Raw genomic sequence first — 20,769 nt, forward strand, 5'->3', positions numbered from 1 at the left:
AACTAGAGAAAGCCCACGCGCAGCAACGAAGACCCAACACAGCCAAAAATAAATAAATAAAAGAAATAAATTAAAAAAAAATTTTTTTTTAATTCACTTTTTTAGAGAGTCAACTGAGAAAACGTATTCTACTGTACAACAACTCTCTGGTCTGCTTTGATTCGTGATACCTTGATATATATTCAATTATTAAGACACCTGTACATTATGAGTTTCATAAACACATTTGTAAAAGCCTGGGTGTGAGTGATCCTTTTTACTAAAACACTACATGCCGGTTCCACTGCTGGATGAAGGGATTAAAACTAAAATTAGAGTTCAACATTTCCACTATTCTTTCATGGACATATTTCGAGCAGTGCAGCATATTTCGAGCACTGCAGCATAAAAACTGACAGGGCAAGGACCTACTGTATAGCACAGCGAGCTACATTCAATATGTTGTAATAATCTATAATGGAAAAGAATCTAAAAAAGAATATATATACATATATATCAATATATGTATAAGTGAATCACTTTGTTGTATGCCTGAAACTAACACATTATAAAGCAACAATATTTCAATAAAAATTTAAAAAGAAACTGACAGAACAAGTGTCTTAGCAGAAGTCCCCAGCTATTTAAGAAAGTTAAAAATTTGACACAGCTGTATCCAATTTTAAATTAATTTTGAATTTTTAAATGGCCCTCTGTTTACTGGAGCAACTATAGATGATCTGAGCATGTCTGTCTGGTACAGAAACCTTGAGAGAATCAGTAAATAGAAGGAAAATATAAAACCTTGGCAAGAATGATTAATAATACCTTTTCCATGTATCGATATCCCCAAAGGAAGCTTGCATTTAAAGCTAATACACTATTAGCCTCGAAATAAGTGCCCAGACTGGCCAAGGTAATTTATTAGTTTATGGCCAATAAATGTCAGGCATGGCATATGTGTTACTAACAAAAAAGCAGGGAAGGAAGCTCTTCAGTTTCACTAGGTAACATTTTAGCAGAGCTTTTCCCTCTCCGTTTCCTCATTGACTTTCCCATCTCCTATTATTTATTTGCCATATCCAAACAGCAGGACGACTGGGCTGAAACATCACTAGGATGGATTTTCCCTTCTTCCTTTGCTATAGACATTAACATGATCGTAGGAATACCACAAAAGGTATTCATGAGTGCAGCTGAATATCTCCTTTTAAGTTACAACATTTTTCAAACTAAGAAGTCCGTATTCACCACCTTTCTTGTGCCAATGAGACGCTGGACCATAAGGCGTCGGTGGCAGCTAAATCCTGACGCTAACTGCTGCCTGTGTGCGCTTCCCTTTTAGACCAGATCAGCTGGTGCGTGGATGCCAGTAAGTGTGTGCAAGCTGGTCCTCTGTAGCTATTTCACCGTGTCCCTATAACAGGGCCTCAACATCACACTGTCCTCCAGGCTTCCTGAAACTACCTCTGTATTTTGTTGGAATGTGTGTGTACACACACACCATGTACATATTTTGCAGGACTGAACTAGAGTTCACGCCCTCCTCCGACCCTAAGAACCTGTGATTCTACAAGACTTCAGCTCTGTAGTCAAAGAGGTCATGGGCGCTGTTCGTAGGTGGTGGAATTTTGAGACAAGGTCAAAGACACCCGCCTCTGAAACTGAAGGTAACAACAATAAAAAAGGTAATATCAAATTCAAGAGATGATCCACCATGTAGAGATCTTCTCAGGTTATTAACTAACTTTGAAATGATTTTCCCATCTTGTAGCCGATACCAGTGGTCTTCTTCCTAAACTTCCTGCAGAGCCAAGACGACGTCTGTGAAAAGAAAGGCATCTATTTAAATGCTAACTAAAGGGAGATGCTATTATCTTGAAAATTACAACCTGTCTTTCACAGGGGAAATGCTGTAATTATGAAATGAAGTGGCAATTGATCAGGAAAATTAGAAAAAAACATCACTGGTGAAAACTGCTTCTCTCCAGAAGGCATGGAGACTCTGGCCCCAGTTCAGACGTTGAGCAGGATGGTGTAACAGCTGTACAACTTGCTGCAAGTCATCCTGTGTCAAGGCAGCGAGGGGAGTCGAGCCCGGAACTCTGTTCCCTTCCCCACTCTGAAGAGCTTCTGCATCATACCTCCCCAGCTGTTTTCCCCTTCTTACTCAAAATATTATTGTTTTTCTACTCTTCATAGAGTATCTTTTTTATTTTTTTAATTGAAGTATAGCTGATTTACAGTGTTGTGTTAATTTCTGGTGTACAGCAAAGTGATTCAGTTACGTGTATACACACACACACACACACACACACATATAAACATATATATTCTTTTCCAGGTTCTTTTCCGTTATAGATTATTACAAGATATTGAATATAGTTCACTGTGCTAAACGGTAGGTCCTTGTTGGTTATCTATTTTATATACAGCAGTGTGTATATTTTAATCCCAAACTCCTAATTTATCCCTCCCCTCTTTCCCCTTTGGTAACCATAAGTTTGTTTTCTATGTCTGTGATTCTCTCTCTGCTTTGTAAATGTTCATTTGTATCATTTTTTTTTAGATTCCACAAATAAGTGATATTATACGATATTTGTCTTCGTCTGACTTGCTTCACTTAGTATGATAATCTCTAGGTCCATCCATGTTGCTGCAAATGGCATCATTTCATTTTTTTTTATGGCTGAGTAAGTATTCCTTTGTATATAAATACCACATCTTCTTTATCCATTCATCTGTCAATGGACACTTAGGTTGTTTCCATGTCTTGGCTGTTGTAAACAGCACTTCTATGAACATAAGGGTGCATGTATCTCACAGAGTATCTTATTTCATGATAGTATAGCCGAAAGCAAAGCCTTGGCAATCTTTTTGCGAAATTAGGTTTAAGAAGTCTTGAGAAGGTAACATCCTTTCCACTGACTCAATCTGTCTCCTGGATAAGATCTGCCCGTAACCTCAGGGCCCTTTTGTTTCCAGGGAGGAGGCCTAATTACACCACTTCAGGCCAGAGTCAAGTTGCCCCATTTATTAAAAGGAGAGCCCCTTTAGCGTGTCTGCTTCCGGCTGCCAGCAGAGGGGAGGGGAGGAGAGAGAAGGATGTAGGGGTGAAGCGGGGGAGAAGGAAAGGAGATGAGAAAGTGAACAGAAGAGGAAGCCCAGTGTGGCCTCACTTCCTTCTCCTTACCCCCAAACTACATGCATAATATAAAAACATAAAGTAGAACTTGAAAGTTTCATCACAAAATTTAGAAAAACTGGTCCATTTGATGTCAAATGCTCACAGAATTAAAACTAAAGTAGATAGTTAAATACATTATTAAATAATTTGAAAAGCGGATCTTTCTCCTTCTATTTCTCTTTGTGTCCTACTATTTCACAAGTCCACGCTGGCAGTAAATACTGTATTTCGGTTTGTTCTGTCTGCTGCTACAGACTTTGGATGTTGTGATGCCCCCAGTAAAGAGCGTTCTGGAGCAGAGGGTAGCAGATGTGGGTTCTAGCCCTTCTCGGCCCTTTCTGGGCTGTGTGTCCTCTGGCACACCATGAACTGCTCTGGGCCTATTTCTTCTTCAGTGAAATGAGGTAGGAGACAAAGTTATCTCCAATGTCCCTTCCAGACCTAAGACTGTGGACCCTATGAGGAAGACAATGCCCTATCTAAGCTTGAAGTCTTTGTCTCTCTTGGTTTTCAGTGCCTGGAACATAACAGGCCCTCAAGAAATACTTTATATCAAAGCCTCTGCAAAATTGGTAAAACTCCTTGGCATCTTTTGTACACTGTGTGATGTCAGTTCTAGGGACCGGAACTGTTGTAAACAAGAAAAAAGAAGGTTCGTTAAGACAAATCATAATTAAAACTTGAATGAAGTGCTCCCTTGTTAAAAACTATTTCGGTGCCTGCCACGTACAAACTGATCAACGTCCTCAAGAAAATACAGAGATTTGAATGAGGTGCCTGGTGGAGACAACACCTTAAGAGATTTTTGGAAGCTGTAATAAAGGTCCAGTTCTAGGAAGAAGGCTGAAGAAGCTCACTGGTGGCAGAGACTCCTGTCCGGCTTGGCCCTGTGTGAATGCGAGGCTGTGGTCGCTATATGAGGGATCGGCTGCCGTCCAACAAGCTGGGGAATGAGAAATGCCTTGGACTAAAGCAGGGAAGAACTTCCCTTGCTTCTGGGGCTATGGCTGAGTTAGAGTGGACACGAGCTGGCACCTGGCATGTGAAGCAGAATGGTGCCAGGCAGGATGACGCTGATTAGGAACTCAGGAGCAGGGTTTCGGTCCTTCGCACCTAAGAATAGCACTTGGAGTAACACGTATTCTTTTTTTCTCCCCCAAAGATCAGGAACAAAACAAGGATGCCTACTCTTGCCACGTTTATTCAACATAGTTTTGGAAGTCCTAGCCACAGCAATGAGAGAAGAAAAAGAAATAAAAGGAATCCAAATAGGAAAAGAAGAAATAAAACTGTCACTGAGTGCAGATGACATGATGCTACAGACAGAAAATCCTAAAGACGCCACCAGACAACTACTAAAGCTCATCAGTGAATTTGGTCAAGTTGCTGGACACAAAACTAATATACGGAAATCTGTTACATTTCCACACACTAACAGGTAATTCTGTCTTTTATATGCTCTTTCCCCAAACCTCAAGTTAAGCCTGAACCCAGGTGTGCTAAGGGGACGTATTTCTGGAGAAGCAGCCACGAGAGCGCGGGACCCTCCTCCGCTGAGCCCAGGGGAAGGTGTCAGTGGCTGATCCATCATCGCCTAAGGCCACAGAGTAAAGGAAGTTAAAAGATTTTTTTCTAGAGCACATGTGAAAACTCTCAGAGGGGGAAGATGCTGAAGGAGGCAAATTTTAAGCAAGTCAACTAGATATAAAAATACCAAGTAAAACCTCAAAGTTCAATCACACGATGGTGAGAACTAGAAGACTTGGATTATTCTTAAACCTGGAAGATTGCTTTCTTCACCAAATAGGTAATGAATACCTACTATGTGAAAGTCAACCACCATGTTATACGAAGGACAAAGATAAATAAGACACTGCACACTGGAACAGGTAAAACTATGCATGCACATTTCGCTTACGAAGCCCCTCTGCCTGAATGCAGAGCACGGAAGTTCATTTCATCAAATCAGCAACACAAAGTAGTTGGAAAATACAACGAGAAAGTCAAGAGTTAAGGGAACAGCAGAGTGAAAAAGCAAACCTGGGGTTTCGGCACTGCATGTCAGAAATATTAACACCTGGAAAACAAATCTCCCATCGGGCCTTCACTCCATTTGACAACTGAGAGTGAGGTCAAAAAGAACCCCCCAGGGATTATTACCTTTGATAAACAATCACCCCAGTGCGCACTCAGGTTCAAATTCACTCAGCTTCCAAAACATAACCCACGGTATGTGATATGCCTCAGGGTTTTACTAGTTTTATTTCTCGACAAATATACTTGTGGTTTTTTTGCGGCACGTGGGCCTCTCACTGTTGTGGCCTCTCCCATTGCGAAGCACAGGCTCCGGACGCACAGGCTCAGCGGCCATGGCTCACGGGCCCAGCCGCTCCGCGGCACATGGGATCCTCCCGGACCAGGGCACGAACCCGTGTCCCCTGCATCGGCAGGCGGACTCTCAACCACTGCGCCACCAGGGAAGCCCCTTATACTTGTTTTTAACCTTCATACTATGTAGGGTGTTTACTAGACCATGCCTGCACTCATGAGGGATTATCAGTCTGTTACTTTTTGAAAATGAAAACCAGGAGAAAAGTTTTAACAATTTTAGTAAAAGGGTTTGTTTTTCTTAATCAAACCTTCACGAGGTCATATCTGAACACCTTGGGAAGGCTGAACATTGACTATGTCAGGTAAATAAGCAGGTGCCTGTTAACTGTCCTTGTGTGTAACTGTTCCTATGGTTGCACCAAAGAGTCATCACACAAGGGAACCGAGTTAATCAAAGCCCTGCCATGGTCGGGCGTCCCCGGGGGCCCTGATCTTCGCAGGAAAGCTGCTGCTGCAGGACCGGGCCACTCGGTTACAGCACGTGGCAGACGGTCTGATGTCGTAAAGACATAACGTTGAGCACAGACCCACTGAGAGGTTAAATCGTAATTTATACAATTACACAGAATCAAAACCTCTGACTTATGTAGTTGTTGAAAGAACAATACTTGCAATAACAACAAAAATTCTTATTTTGAATTTTTTACAATTACTATTTCTTATAATCCATGAAAGGCAATAGGTGTTCTAGTCAACTTTCTGGATTATGGCAATTCTATTTGCTGTCTAGTCAAGAACTTCTGAAGGGATCATAAGGCATTTTAATCATGTAACCTAGAGAAGCTGGAAAACTCAGACACTGATTTTGTTTTTCCAACCAAATCCCAGTTAGTGGAATACATGAAACAGAAGTATGACTTGAAACGCCAATTGCATCACGGGCAAGGCACAGCATTTAGAGATTTTTTAAACAGTCCCTCCCTGACCAGTAGTCAAAAGGTGACACGAGCACATTTAGGGGACGGAGTGCCATAAACTCCCTTCTCTCTGGCTCCTTGGGAGCATCTCTGGGTGGCATCCAGAAGTGCTTTTTGGAGTGAACGCCACCGTTTCTCCGATTCCGGCAGGATCTGAATGGTACTCAGTCATGGAGCCCATCAACCAGCAGGCCTCTGGACACAGCCAAACCTGAGGGAGGGGGTGGGACAGGCTTTTAAGGTTTTACTGCTGCACTTGAGTAGCTTTCAGATTTGCCCCAATCTGGATGCAAGGGTCTCTCCAGCGTGGCTGAGTCACTGGCATTTCCCTGGAGTTCCAGGCCCACGTGGGGTCGCCTGGGGTTCAGAAGCACTGAGTCTCGCTCACTACTACAACGGCAACGTGCGGGGCTCAGGAGAGAGCGCCCAGGTCCCCGCACACAGAGAAACAGGGTGGAACCTTGTGAGAAACACCCGGTCCACCTTCCGTCTCTTTTGCAGTTATGCTCAAGCCTCCTCCACCGGTGAGGTTTCGTACGGAGAACAAACCAAACTACGCCCAAAAATGGCTTAAGATGTTCCTATGTGCAGCTGCACACCTATATTAGGAAATATGGACTCGAACTTCAAATCCTGACTTATTTTCCTAAAACCATATCAGACTAGATATGAATGAAACATTTCTAACTGGATGGTCATCAGGAAATTCATCATACTCTAATCAGACTCAGATGAGTCCAGGAACCCAGAAGTAATGGGATTGAAATAAACGTGAAATAAACATGGTAAGCACTGCTTCCACTGCTGCTGTGAAGGGGGTACTTTTATTTTCTCTTTTAAAATTCATGTTCAAGAAATAAACAGCAACGATGATGACAAACTGGCCATAGGAAGTAGCCTGCATTTTCTAATGGTCCAGTAAAAATGACAAGAAGGGAACAGCAGTATTAGCGATTATGCTGGCGTATGTGACAATCCGGTAGCTGCAAACGTTGCCCAAACGTGTATATCAAATTACTTATTGTTAAGACCCTTTCTTGTATTTTACTCATAGTTAGATCTTTTTTCTTTTTTTAATTAATTTTATTTATTTTTGGCTGCGTTGGGTCTTCATTGCCGTGCGCGGGCTTTCTCTAAGTTGAGGCGAGTAGGGGCTACTCTTTGTTGTGGTGTGCGGGCTTCTCTCATTGCGGGGGCTTCTCTCATTGTGGTGGCTTCTCTTGTTGCGGTGTACGGGCTCTAGGCTCAAGGGCTTCAGTAGTTGTGGCACGCGGGTTTCAGTAGTTGTGGCTCGTGGGATCTAGGGCGCAGGCTCAGTAGTTGTGGCACACGGGCTTAGTTGCTCTGAGGCATGTGGGATCTTCCTGGACCAGGGCTTGAACCCGTGTCCCCTGCATTGGCAGGCGGATTCTTAACCACTGTGCCACCAGGAAAGTCCTGCAAGATCTTTTTATATTTTAGATAATCAAGACTAAGAGTTTGAAAAAAAATTACTGAGGAAAAACATCTCTCAAATGGAAAAACACCGAATGCCGCAATGATCTAAGCCTATTGCTAGAGGGAAATTCAAAAACTCCAGGACAATCGGTAAGGTCCTCCCATCAGAACACCGGGGGCGGGAATTGCAGACTTAATCAGTGTCCAGTCACTGCTCTCAGAAAGCAACTGCTTCTTGTGTCTTGCTTTTCAGGGTCCTGGCTTTCTACCGCTGTAGCACTGCTGGGCAAGGGGAAATGCTACCTTGTGCTTTCAAAAGAAAAGAGAACTATAATGAAGGCATAAAATAAGCCACAGGGGAATAACAGCTAGGCATAGAGAGTTCATTAAAATAAAATGCCTTTTTTGATGCCTTATTCAATGCAACAAACGTTATGCCTGTTATTGTCTCCTGCACCCTGTTCGTAATTCACAACCGCACGTGTTGGGGGCAGGGGTCGTGGAGGCCATCCTGCTTCTTCGTTCAGAGCTTGGTGCCTCTTCTCTCCAGGATCTTAGAGCAGGAAGGGGTATGAGAAGCCACTGGGTCTGAGATTACACCCAGGAGCTGCTGGTTACCAGAGATGCACCTGTGCTTTCTGCTGGAATCCCAACAGCAGAGCACACATCATCACGAGGTTAACAATGACCACTTTAAAACATTCTTTTTCTGCTTATTTAAAATCTGACTTCCTGTAACTTCTTCCTAAGTTTTACTTCCTATACGTTAAAAAATGTTATGACGTTCAATGACAACCCTTCCAAGTAACTGGAAGTAGCTATCCTGTCTCCTCCTAACCTTTTTTCCATCTTCAACACATTCTTTCTCGAATCATTTCGCATGGGAAGGTTTCAAACTACTCACCATCCTGTAATTCTCTGCTGAATAAGCTTAAGTCGGAGTTCACTACTATTATCGTTGTTAAACTGGTACCATTTATCAAGAATCTGCTACATCCCAGAGAGTGTACATCAGTTATCTGCTTTCATCTTCCCAACAATGCCTTATTTCACCCCTATTTTCCTGGTGAGGAAAATGAGGTTCAGAAGATTCAAGAAGTTCCTTGAAATCACTCCCCAGTCTGGCGGCTCTGGAGCATGTGTACCACGTGTGAATTACACAAATGGGACCTCCCAGCAGTGGAACGGGGACTACTCACTGCCTTCCACAAACTAGACACTACACTCCCTGGAAGCAGCCTGTGATTTCCAGAACATTCCTGACAGCCACACTGCACTGCTGGTTCCTGCTGGGTTTGTAATCACCTGAAACCCAAAGTTGAGTTTCACCCGAACTGTTACTAAGTCTGCCTGGCCCTTCCTCCAAACCTATTTCTGTCTTGCACTTGATCTTTAAAAACAGAGAGAAGTTTTACCTCCCCTCCTGCTAAATGTTATCTTGCTACTTTGCTTCAGTGTCCACACCATCCATTTAAGAAACCTGGGTTCTGACACATGGGCTGTTCCTTGCTTCTAAAGCCCTTACCACTTAAAAAAGTTGTCGAGCTGTTTTTGCGTGTGTGCTGTGCCTTCACCCAAGATTCAGTTAACAGCTCAGTTTTGAGGAGAGTAAAGGCTGAAGGACACCTTCTCTAGGACAATGTTTTTCAACCTCTGTTTACCTGCTAGACCCCGTGTACCTCGCCAGCAAAGCTTTACTTTTCATAGTTTGTATCTAAAAGCAGAGGCATTTTGTTTTTGTTTTGTTTTGGGTTTTTTTTGGTGCGTTGGGTCTTCGTTGCTGCGTGCGGGTTTTCTCTAGTTGCAGCAAGCAGGGGCTACTCTTCGTTGCGGTGTGCAGGCTTCTCATTGCAGTGGCTTCTCTGGTTGTGGAGCACGGGCCCTAGGCGCACGGGCTTCAGTAGTTGCGGCACGCGTGCTCAACAGTTGTGGCTCGTGGGCTCTAGAGCGCAGGCTCAGTAGTTGTGGCGCACGGGCTTAGTTGCTCCACGGCATGTGGGATCTTCCCGGCCCAGGAATTGAACCCGTGTCCCCTGCATTGGCAGGCGGATTCTTAACCACTGCGCCACCAGGGAAGTCCAGCATTTTGAATCTGCTTTTTCAACTAGCATCTCATTGCCACCTTGAGAACCACGTCACCGATTCACGACCCATTTTTCTTATCCAGCTAGTAGGTGACAGACAAACCCATTTCACTTTAGCATCTCCATGTTTCTCCATCTTCTCCATGGCTGTCAGGATGTCAGTAGCGGCCACACCTTCTTCTGCTGTGACACTGAGAATATTCTGCTGACAAGGATTTGTGTGTCCCAGAAAAAAAGTTACTCTTAAGAATCTGTCCAATTCATAAAAATACCTTATTATAAAAGAAAATAGCTGACCAACATTGCCATGCCACTCACAGTCTTCACAGTGACGTTAAAAGTAACACTGAATGGTACCCAGAGTTAATTACAAACCAAAAATGCTGTACTGAAAAACACAGATTAGCTGGAATGACTCTGCAGCACGGGATATAAAATAAATTTAGCAAAAGGATCAGCATGACGTGCACTGGGGTCAGCCCTGAGGCATTTATTCTCCCTACAGGAAACACTATCAACTTTCTTCTAGACTGTTCTTTAGAAAACTCTGGTAGTCGTGACCAGAGGACTGCCAGGGAACCCTATTTATCCCATTACATAAATACAATTGGTAGAAAGACTTGCCTCCAAGTTAAGGAAAAAAGCTCCTCTTGACTTCGATGAATTTTTCCGGAAGGGAGATCCACACTGGAAAAATGCAACCTCGCTAAAGGTTACAGAAGTGCTTTAAGCTTCACAGTAAAACCCAGGTAAAAGTAGATTATTGGATCTTCTCATTTCCAGAATAAACATCTAAATCAATAATTGAACACCTTGGGCTAAGAAATTAGCCAAAATCAGAGCCAGCGAAATGCAAGAAATGGACCTGTGCACTGCAAACCTTAGAATGCATATTTTATTCCCTGTAGTAACCCACTAATATTTGTCAGGTTATAGGAGAACAAAAATTCTCTAAATTAATATATGGTAGACTGAATCTCTTTTGATCTAAGAGTTTATCTAAAACTTTTTTTCTACGTCCCTGCAATCTGTAATCATTTGATAACCCACCCCCACCCTAAATGACGTTATCAACGTGAAATGGATTTGAATCTTCTGTTCCAAGAAAAGCACTGGTGCATGAGTGCATTATGCAAACTATAAGGAATGAAACAGGGGCTGTAGGCAGAGAAAGAGGAGACAAATGAACGTGCACCATGCGGGATCAGGCTGCTGGCTTGCTGCTGGCTGTGTCTTGAGAAAAGAGAAACGGAAATGCATGACCACACACAGATGTACGCTGGCTGCGGAGCCAGCAGACTCTCAGCACCCTGGGCAGAAGAGGGGACCATTGGAGGCATGTGGTGGGCGGGGCTGGCACAGAGGGATGTGCGATGCCCATGCAGGACCAAGGGCAAGGGGATGGAGGCGGGAGAGTAGCTCTCTGAATGAAAATATTCAATCTGAAATGGAATCAACTTGCAGAAAGAGCAAGCTGCTTGCTCCCTCCCAGCTGGGGGAAAAAGACGCGGTCGGTGGTGGACAGGGCAGACCTGGTTTTCCCACCAGAGTTCACGCCCGGCCTGTGTCCCCGTGATACCTGGGAGCTCAACAACCATCCATTGCCGCCACTCTCAACAGCCTGTGTCACTCTCACTTGTTAACTTGGTCTGGCCAAACATCTCTGACAAGAGTCACTCACCTGCCCCTTCTCTCAGAAGAATTTTTGTTTTCTTTACAAAGAAACACAGAGGAGCACACCTCTTTACACTCGAGCTGCAATGCCCACCACCACGTGCATTTTAAAAACTACCCATTCTCCAAGCAAGAAAAGGACATTCACAGTTCAAATCATCCTACCGCTCCTGTATACAGAAATCTCCAAGTTTCTACCAATTAACAACTTGGCCGTAAGTTACGCAAACAGAAAAGGTAAAATTCATTTCAATGTTAGCTCATAGTCAGGATATTAAAGAACACTTGATTTTTAAGGCCTCCAAAATGTCTTTCCTACCATGGAAAGTATTAGAGATTTCTTCTTCTTCTTCTTTTTTTTTTTTATTTAAAGACCACATTTTTCTCTCGATTGTAACATTTTGGGGACTTTATAAGTATTTTCAGTAATTTGATCCTCTGTGAGAGACTTCGGAAATAATTTTGTCTGAGTAATTTTCCAGAGTTCTGGAAAAACAAAGAGGCATCTTGTATGCTTTACAGCAATATTTCCCAGCTCTCAATATCTGGGACCAAAAAAAGTTTTAAAATATACATTTACCTCTACATCGCAGGTATATTCTGATCCATCCAGAAGTATCACTTTGCACTGCATGCTTTTTGGCTTTTTGACAATCTTTAATGGAGATCGAGATAGTTTGCTGCTAGATGATTTCTGGGAAAGTTTATCGTCTTCAAATTGCTGATATTCGGGCTGTTTGGCAGGTCCGGCGCCAAACTCCTGGTCCTTGTCAGTGACCTGCGAAGAGCAAACAATGGACAGTTTTCACTGCAAGACAGGAAATAAATATTGCATTGCTCAGGCAATAACAGCACACTTTAGAAACAGGCTTTCCTATTTCCTAAAGGATGAGGGATGTCTGAATTAGGATATTAGGAATGGATATACATATACAAATACTTAGAACGCTAACAGTTACACTTAAGTAACTCCTGCAGTTTAAAAGTACCCACAGGGCCTTATTTCAGTTTGACTCAAGGATTTACATTAGCAGTGCTAAGCTCTTAGCAAATGCCACCAAGGTTCCACTAAGCAAAGGAGGGTACAAAAGTGGGCTCCTGACTTTCTAAAAGGCATCGGCTTCCACAGACACAGTGAGAGGACTTCTGGTTACTGGAGGGGAAAGGGTGGTAGAAGGACAGATTAGGAGTTTGGGATTAACGAAGATACACTACTATACATAAAACAGATAAACAAGGACCTACTGCACGGCACAGGGAACTATATTATCTATAGCAACCTATAATGGAAAAGAATCGGAAAAGGAATATGTATATATATGTATAAGTGAATCACTTTGCTGTACACCTGAAACTAACACACTTCAATTGGGGGAAAAAAAAAGGCACTGGGTAGTATAAGCCTTAAAAACAAATAAAGCATCTAAGATTTAACCTAATGTATTCTGCTTCTTTCATTCACTGGATCCTCCTTTATTCCATGACCCATAACTGTCCCATAAACATACCAGGTATCTTATAAATTGTAAGGCCTACATAGATTCAAGTATTAATCTTCTCAGTAATTTCACAACTGTTAAAATATTTGATTTAGCTCTAACTCAATTCAATGAAGCCAGCAGCACTGAAATTCACTACAAAGTAATCCCTTAAATCTGCTTCCCCCTTCACTGTAATGAGCTAGTATAAGAACAGATCAAACCTGTCCAAAAGCTTTAATCTGCTTTCAAATCACAACAGTCCAGTCCAAGCTAGACTCAGAACTGCAGAGGACATCCTATGAACAATAAAGTCCTCCCCTCAGTCAGTCCCCTTGGCAGTCTCCCTGTGCACTCCCCTCCAACAACTCTTTTTCTGCCCTTTTTCTATGTATTAAATGACCATCAACGCACATTCAACCCAAGGGCCAGACCACAGCTTCCGTGCTTCCATGGTCTGCAAATACACTCTGAAAGTCCAAAGGAAGATATGTTTTGAAACTCAGTTTGGGCCCCTTACATAAGCACGAAATTTCCTCTCTCATGAATATACCACCAGCCTGGTGGCTGAAGTTCATGGGCTGGAGAGTAAGACCATATTGAGAGTTGCAGCTTTCTCAAGGTCACCAAACTCGTCAACTGGAATTCAGATCCAGCCAAAGCCCACACTTTAATCATCACGAGATACCAAAGCACACTTCATTCTACCTCGAACATGACTGGGCACCCGGTGTGAACGAGAGAATCTGAGAGTGGAAGAATCCTAGAAAATTATCTTTTCTGATCTCTTCGTTCTGTAAATGAGTAAGCTGAGGTCCAGAGGACTCGAAAGAGTCCTGAGACAACTGAGATAACCAGGGGGGAGGCGGGGCTAAAGTCTCGTGACTCTGCCGCCAGTCACCTTTCCCTCCAGTGGCTTCGAGTCACTCCTCTTTAGTTTCAAACGTCTGACTACAGAAAGTCAATCCATTTATTAAATACACATGTCTAATCGTGCCTGGGTATGGAAACTCTTCCTTCTCTCCGATTTCCCCCACTTTCACGTTTATTTCATTTCAGAGTTAGGAAAGAAGAGAGAAAAATCCAGCCTAGTAACTTTAAATTTCGGAAGATCTGAAAATTAACAAACAAAACACTACCACCATCACGTCTCCACAAAAAGAAAAGATAAAGGAAAACCATGATGACAGCACCGTTCCTTTGATTCTGTTTGACAGGTTGAAGGATAACCCCCAGCTCCCTGCACAAAATGTCTGAGATCAGACAGAGCATCTATTTACAGAGCATGAAAATAAACATTACTCTTTATACCATTTAAAAGCGGAACTTAAATACCATGGGAAAAGAAATAAAATAATCAGGCTGTAAACACACAGTAGTTTAAGGCTATACCAATGTGTTGTGTTTTCCAAAGACATGCCACTTCCTTCATGTCTCTTAACATCTTCTAGAATTTCTGGCTTGACACAAATACTTCCAACCTGTAAGAGGTCAACCATGTGTAGGGACTCCCAGATTTCCTTAACCCATGAGTCGGGACCCTAAAACATGCTGATTCCTGGTTTGAAGTTTCAAGCCAAAGAAATTTAAACACGGATTCATTCAAGGCCCAGGTATAAATCGTGCTTTATATTTTGTAGGAAAGCTTTTAAAAGGAATAATCACATATCCATGACAACTTAAACATGTTTAGGTAACAGAGTTGAAAATAGACATGTCCACGGGAGAGGGAAAGAGGCACGAACACCCACTATAAGTAGCTGGCAACTTTAGGGTCAGAGTGGCCCCAGGGAAAAATCACAAGAGCTCTGAACCCAAGGCTTAAATAAACAACCGGGCGCATAATTAGAGCCGCCAGAGCAGTGTCTAGCCTCCCCGTAAACCCAGACAAAAACCACTGACCTGCAGTCCAGATTTCAGTGTGAGTTCAAATGCTTTCATCAAAGGAAGGCGTCACCAAGCAAGGCTGTGGAATGTCATTCACTGAAAGCCTTAAAATAGCCTAACTTTCCATCTGCCCAGGACCAGAAGGGGCCAAGCAGATGACCCCTGGTGGTTCCCTCTAGTGCTAAGAGGCCAAGGTCAGAGCAGAGCCTGGAAAAGCTCAGCAAACATTCTTTCATGGGTTTTGGCGGGGGGGATGCTCGCAAGTGCGGGGTAGTCCAGACTCACCTCCTTCCTCACGGGCGTGCTGTGCGCTGCCGCCTCCTCCAACTGCTCCAGTGCCTGGGGCTGCTCTTCACTGCCTGGCTCAGCTCCTGGCTGCGCCCCCAGCTGTGCCCCCGCGTGACCCTCCTGGGGCTCGGCCTCCGGCTCCGGCTTCGATTCCAAGTCTGATCCCGATTCGGTTGTCATGGTTGATTGTTCTGCAAGCAGAAAACGGGAAGGGCCCATCACTTGGTGCCGTGACCTCCCCCAGGCAGGCAAGAAAGGCGGGAGGTTACAGTGAACGGCTGAAGGAAACCAGCACAGGAAAGATGGAGAAACGCTAAGAACCAAAACACGATCCCACCACACATACCTAACAGCCTTGTCCAATTCACCACAAGGACGGGTGCCCGTCGACGTCTCAAAAGGAACATTTAGTAGTAAATGCTAATTTGGAACGATCACAGGCTTTATCCCTATTAGATTTTTGCCACAGATGACCGTGAAATGACATTACCGTCATAATAATTACCTAACTTAGATACGTTTAATTTCAGAAAAATGAATTTTCTGAATCAGCTGGAGATACATTTCAATCTCTGGCAACGATGATCTAGTAATGGAAGCGGATGCTCTTTCTCATTCCCTTTCCCCTTCCCAGGGGCCCTGCTCTGCCCTTCCACACCCGTGAATCCATCCATTCTTCTGCGAATAAACACCCTCCCCCTCTGTGATTTTCCCGTAAATGTTATTCCCTTTTCTTCTTAAATAAATTTATTTATTTATTTATTTTTGGCTGCATTGGGTGTTTGTTGCTGCACGCGGCTTTCTCTACTTGCAGCGAGCGGGGGCTATCCTTCGTCGCGGTGCGCAGGCTTCTCATTGAGGTGGCTTCTCTTGTTGCGGAGCATGGGCTCTAGGCGTGTGGGCTTCAGTAACTGTGGCTCGCAGGCTCTAGAGCACAGGCTCAGTAGTTGTGGCGCACGGGCTTAGTTGCTCTGCGGCACGTGGGATCTTCCCGGACCAGGGCTTGAACCCGTGTCCCCTGCACTGGCAGGTGGATTCTTAACCACGGCGCCACCAGGGAAGTCCCTGTTATTCCCTTTTGAACGAGTAACCACAGTACATCAGCGGCTTCTTCGGTGTTGAGGAACCTGTCCCGCACTGGACCACCCCTGGCCACGGCGGAGGGAAGTCGGGTAGCATCACCTCTCCCGCTCATCACAAGTTCACTCTCAAAGGCTTCTTCCTGGTTCCCTCCTATTTCCCGTGAGTGTTGAAGAAGTTTGTCCTTCTCATATCCCATCAGGAACTCAAACAACAGATCCTGACATAGAATAATCTGCTCTTACATCCTAAAAAGGATGCCGTAAAATATAACTGCCATCTCCTTATAACTTACTCGTCAAGACATAAGTATTTTGTGCCTCAGTTTCCACATCTGCCAAATGACATGTGATCTCATGTGAACATCATCACATCTAAAGAACCTCTTTTTTTTTTTTTTTTTTTTTGCGGTATGCGGGCCTCTCACTGTTGTGGCCTCTCCCGTTGTGGAGCACAGGCTCCGGACGCGCAGGCTCAGCGGCCACGGCTCATGGGCCCAGCCGCTCCGCGGCACGTGGGATCTTCCCGGACCGGGGCACGAACCCCTGTCCCCTGCATTGGCAGGCGGACTCCCAACCACTGCGCCACCAGGGAAACCCAAGAACCTATTTCTTGCTGTTACCTCTTCCTACTACTAATAGACATACCGCTATAATTAAAGCCATTTTTTGCTCTAAGCAGCAAGAGAGCTGCTATACCAGTGGTCACCATGTCATTTTAAGTAATTTCTCATCTTAGCTATGTGGTAAATATCTCAAAAATGAATATCTCAGATAATCACATAATTTCCCTTCCTAATTCTAATTTTATGGTAAAAATACCATGAGCAAAGGGCTAGTGTAATACTTTAAGCAAATGATACACCCGTTAGTATGAGTAGAATTTTTATGAAAAATAAACCTCCATAGTAAAACTACCAGTTAGTTCCTATTTTCACAATACACATTGGAAGATGCTTAATAATTTGAAGAGGGAAACATTACAAATACCAATCTATCTTATAAACTAAATGTGGTATCTGTGCTTTCTGTTTAAGGTTACTTTTTACAATCACCAGCTATTCTGTCTGTTGAATAAAAGACCTGTCAACCTGGCATGTGCTCAGTTACCCAATGTAAATGTAAATATCAAGTCCAAATGCAAAGCCAGATAGGGATCTACATAAAACTAAAACATTTTCTCTTTCCTTCTTACATTTTACATTTTCAAGCAAATCTTGAAGGCAAATATGATATTCGCATTTTTATGCTTATACCGCAAAGTGTCAAGTCTACAGAAAAAACAGTGGAGGGGGAGGCAGAGGTGGTGATTGTGTAATTCAGAGCCTATGGTTGAATTTTACCATTTAGGAGGGGGAGGATTAATTTTAATAATCAGTTCAACTCACCCAACCCTTACTGAGTACCAAATATGAGTCAAGCACTGCTCCTGGTTTAGAGGCAGAGATAAATATGTTGTAACTCCCTACACCCTACCTACCTTCAAGGAGCCCAGAGTCTGTGGCTGAAATAGACTCTCTCCAGAATCTATTTTTTCCATCTTTCCTTTAGTAATCAAATTTTCCGTTTCAGCTGGCACGCCTCCACCCAGGTGGAGACCACAGTGAGTTGGGGCCGTGTGATTAAGTCTGGACCCATGATACAATGGAGAAAATGTATTCAATATTTAGGTCATCTTCATAAAAAGAAAGCCACTTGCCCTAGATTTCCCTTTCCCATTGTCTGGAAAATACTGACTGATGTCATTACTACAGACCTGATCATGGAAGCCCCAAGTTGAGGAAGATGCCAGAGCCGCCCCCCTCAGCCGGGGTCCCGGGATGACCTCATGGAGGGCAGCCCACCTGCTCTGGATGGTCACACAAGGCAGAATCCTTCTGTCTTGTTTGCACCTCAGTAAACCAGCCAACACCGAATCTAATACACATTCTACAGATTAAAATTCTACCCAAACCCAGACTTGAGTGGCTCCCATCTTACTAAAACAAAGTAGCCTTCTCTTGATCTCACATCCTCTGGCAGCTACCACCATATTTCCCTGCTCTCTACCCATAACTTCTCAAAAATCTTGTCGACCCTGTCTCACTTCCTCATTTCTTCTTTCTCTGCCACCACTCCAGCCTGATTCCATCGGGGCTGCTCTTGTGGCCACTACAGAGGATAATCCACTCTTGCCTGTCCTTGTCTCACCTGACCTCATAGCAGCCCCAACTCAGGTGATGAGACTTTACTTGTCAACATGATTCAGAACACCCCACACCCTCCTGCTTTCCTCCTCTCTCTCTGGCGACTCCTTTGCATTCACTGTTACAGGTTACTCCTTATCCAACCTCTAAATGTGGGAATGACCCAGAAAACTCACTCCTAGGCCCTCTTCTCTTCTATTTTTTTTTTCCCAGAGCTTTAAATACTTCCCACATGCCAACGGCTCGCATATTCACATCTCTGGTCCAAACCTCTGTCCTGAGCTTTCAGACTAGTGTCCAGCTGTGCACTGGACACTCCTCACTGACACCTCACAGGCACCTGCTGATTTCTCTCCCCTCCTCAATTTCCCCACCTCAATAAGTGGCAATGCCACTCCTTCCAGCCAGAATTGCAGAAGTCACCCCTGACACTTTCCTTTCCCTCGTCTTCCTTATTAATATACAACAGAAAGTTCTGCATCCTTCAATAACTCCCTTTTCACTGCCTCGATTCCTATCCACCTCTATTCTGTTGACCTTCATAAAACATAAATCCAGTCACGTCACTCACCACAGAAAATCCTTTAATAACTTCCCAATGTGCTTGAAGTTAACATCAAAACTCTTAATTCCCATGGCCTTCATGGCTCAGCTGAGGCCTCAACACCCTACCGACACCCAGCGGCATGCCCATCCGGCCATCCACCTGAGATCCAGCCACGTGGTCTCCTTCCAGTGTGTAAACCACATCAGGCCTTTGTTTTGCTTCAGGGTTTTCTGGACACGCTGTTCTGTTTGCTGAGAACATTTTTTCCTCTGCTCTTCAAGTGCCTGACTCCTCATTCCTCAAGTGTTGGCTGAGAGAGGCTTTCCCTCGTTGCACAGTTATCCTAATTGTGCCTCATTGTTTCCTTCCCATAATGCATCAAATTTTATTATTATTCAGCCATCTCTCAACCTCCTCCCCATATACTCAAGGGGGGAAATCATGTTTGTTTATATCTGAAAACTAGAACATAGTGGGTACTTCAATAATAATTTAATGAATGACTAAATAAAATCAACCCCATTTATTATATAACTATGCATTTAAAAGTGTAATAACTCTTCCTTGTAGTTTTTAACCACTGTAAGATCTCTTAAGTGGGTGGGTAAAGAGTAGATATTTCTACTCTTTAGAAATAGAAAACGGAACTCAGTTACAACTTTCAAAATCAAATCTCTCAAGGTAATAGACACTATTGTTCTGTTCACAGTCTAATGCTTTTATCAGTAGTTGTAAAGGTCTTCCAGAAACACAAAAAAGAAAATGTTCAGGTGGTTTAGAGAATCTCTATAAAAGAGTAACCTAAAAGCCACTAGGTCATGAATTTACAAAGTAAAACATAAATGACTATTAGAAAAAGCATATTTTAAGAAGATGCTTAGTTGTTCCTAGACAGGACAGTTCCAGCATATAAATCATATTATTGAAGAAATTTGAATACCTTCAATATTTTCTATCTTCTATGAATATCCTACTTAGGGTTCTCTGTTGTTATTATCTGTGTTTCAGCAGATAATGGCTATAACTTAGTAATTAGATGTCAAAAGTGTCACAGAAGCAGAAAACCAGAATCATATCTCAAAATTAAAAAATTACTTTAAAATCTATGTATAATCTTTATAGATACAATACAAGAAAATAATCAGCAGCAAATAAGTTGCCATGTATGGTCTTGCGTGACTAATTTTTTTTTACTCTCCCACTTCCCCTTCTATAAAACAAGGGGTTCGGACTAGAAATCAGTGATGACTAAGTGAGGTGGGGGTAGGGGACGGGCTGGGGGTGGTGCAGGGGGCAGTGAAAGGCCGGAAACTTGAGATCTTCTTTCTGGTTAAGCTGACAAACCTGTTGCCTCTTTCACCATCTTCTCCCAATTTCCTTACTACTTTTTAAACCTAAGGACTTTTTACACAAAAGTCGTTGTGGTATTATACATCTCACATCAGTGCACTCTAAACTTGAAAATGTGGTTAAATACGTGTTAAAATAAAAATCTTTCTAAACATGACATTAGCCCCAGGATTCACTATATATGAAATAGAAGAGCAAAATCAGTAAAGGAATAATCCCAGTTTTGACTTTCACTATGAAACCATTCAGTACCTGGCTTTTGTCTTTAATTCTATACGTCGTCCC

At 43.2% G+C, this 20,769-nt stretch overlaps 1 protein-coding gene across 25 annotated transcripts in view; it reads right to left on the minus strand.

Annotated features, from left to right (window-relative positions):
- The window catches only part of EPB41L3 (erythrocyte membrane protein band 4.1 like 3), a 214,685-nt gene that overhangs the window by 70,280 nt on the left and 123,636 nt on the right, over positions 1–20,769 (minus strand). For all 25 annotated transcript variants that reach the window (XM_049698274.1, XM_049698280.1, XM_049698278.1 and 22 more), the window contains exons 2-3: positions 15,320–15,513; positions 12,250–12,447 (exon numbers count right to left, since the gene is read on the minus strand). In XM_049698274.1, the coding sequence (XP_049554231.1) occupies positions 12,250–12,447; positions 15,320–15,502 (381 nt within the window). In that variant the 5' untranslated portion in view covers positions 15,503–15,513. The remainder of the gene's footprint in view (positions 1–12,249; positions 12,448–15,319; positions 15,514–20,769) is intronic.

This window comes from Orcinus orca, chromosome 15 (assembly GCF_937001465.1).
Source record: "Orcinus orca chromosome 15, mOrcOrc1.1, whole genome shotgun sequence".
Classification (NCBI taxonomy): domain Eukaryota; kingdom Metazoa; phylum Chordata; class Mammalia; order Artiodactyla; family Delphinidae; genus Orcinus; species Orcinus orca.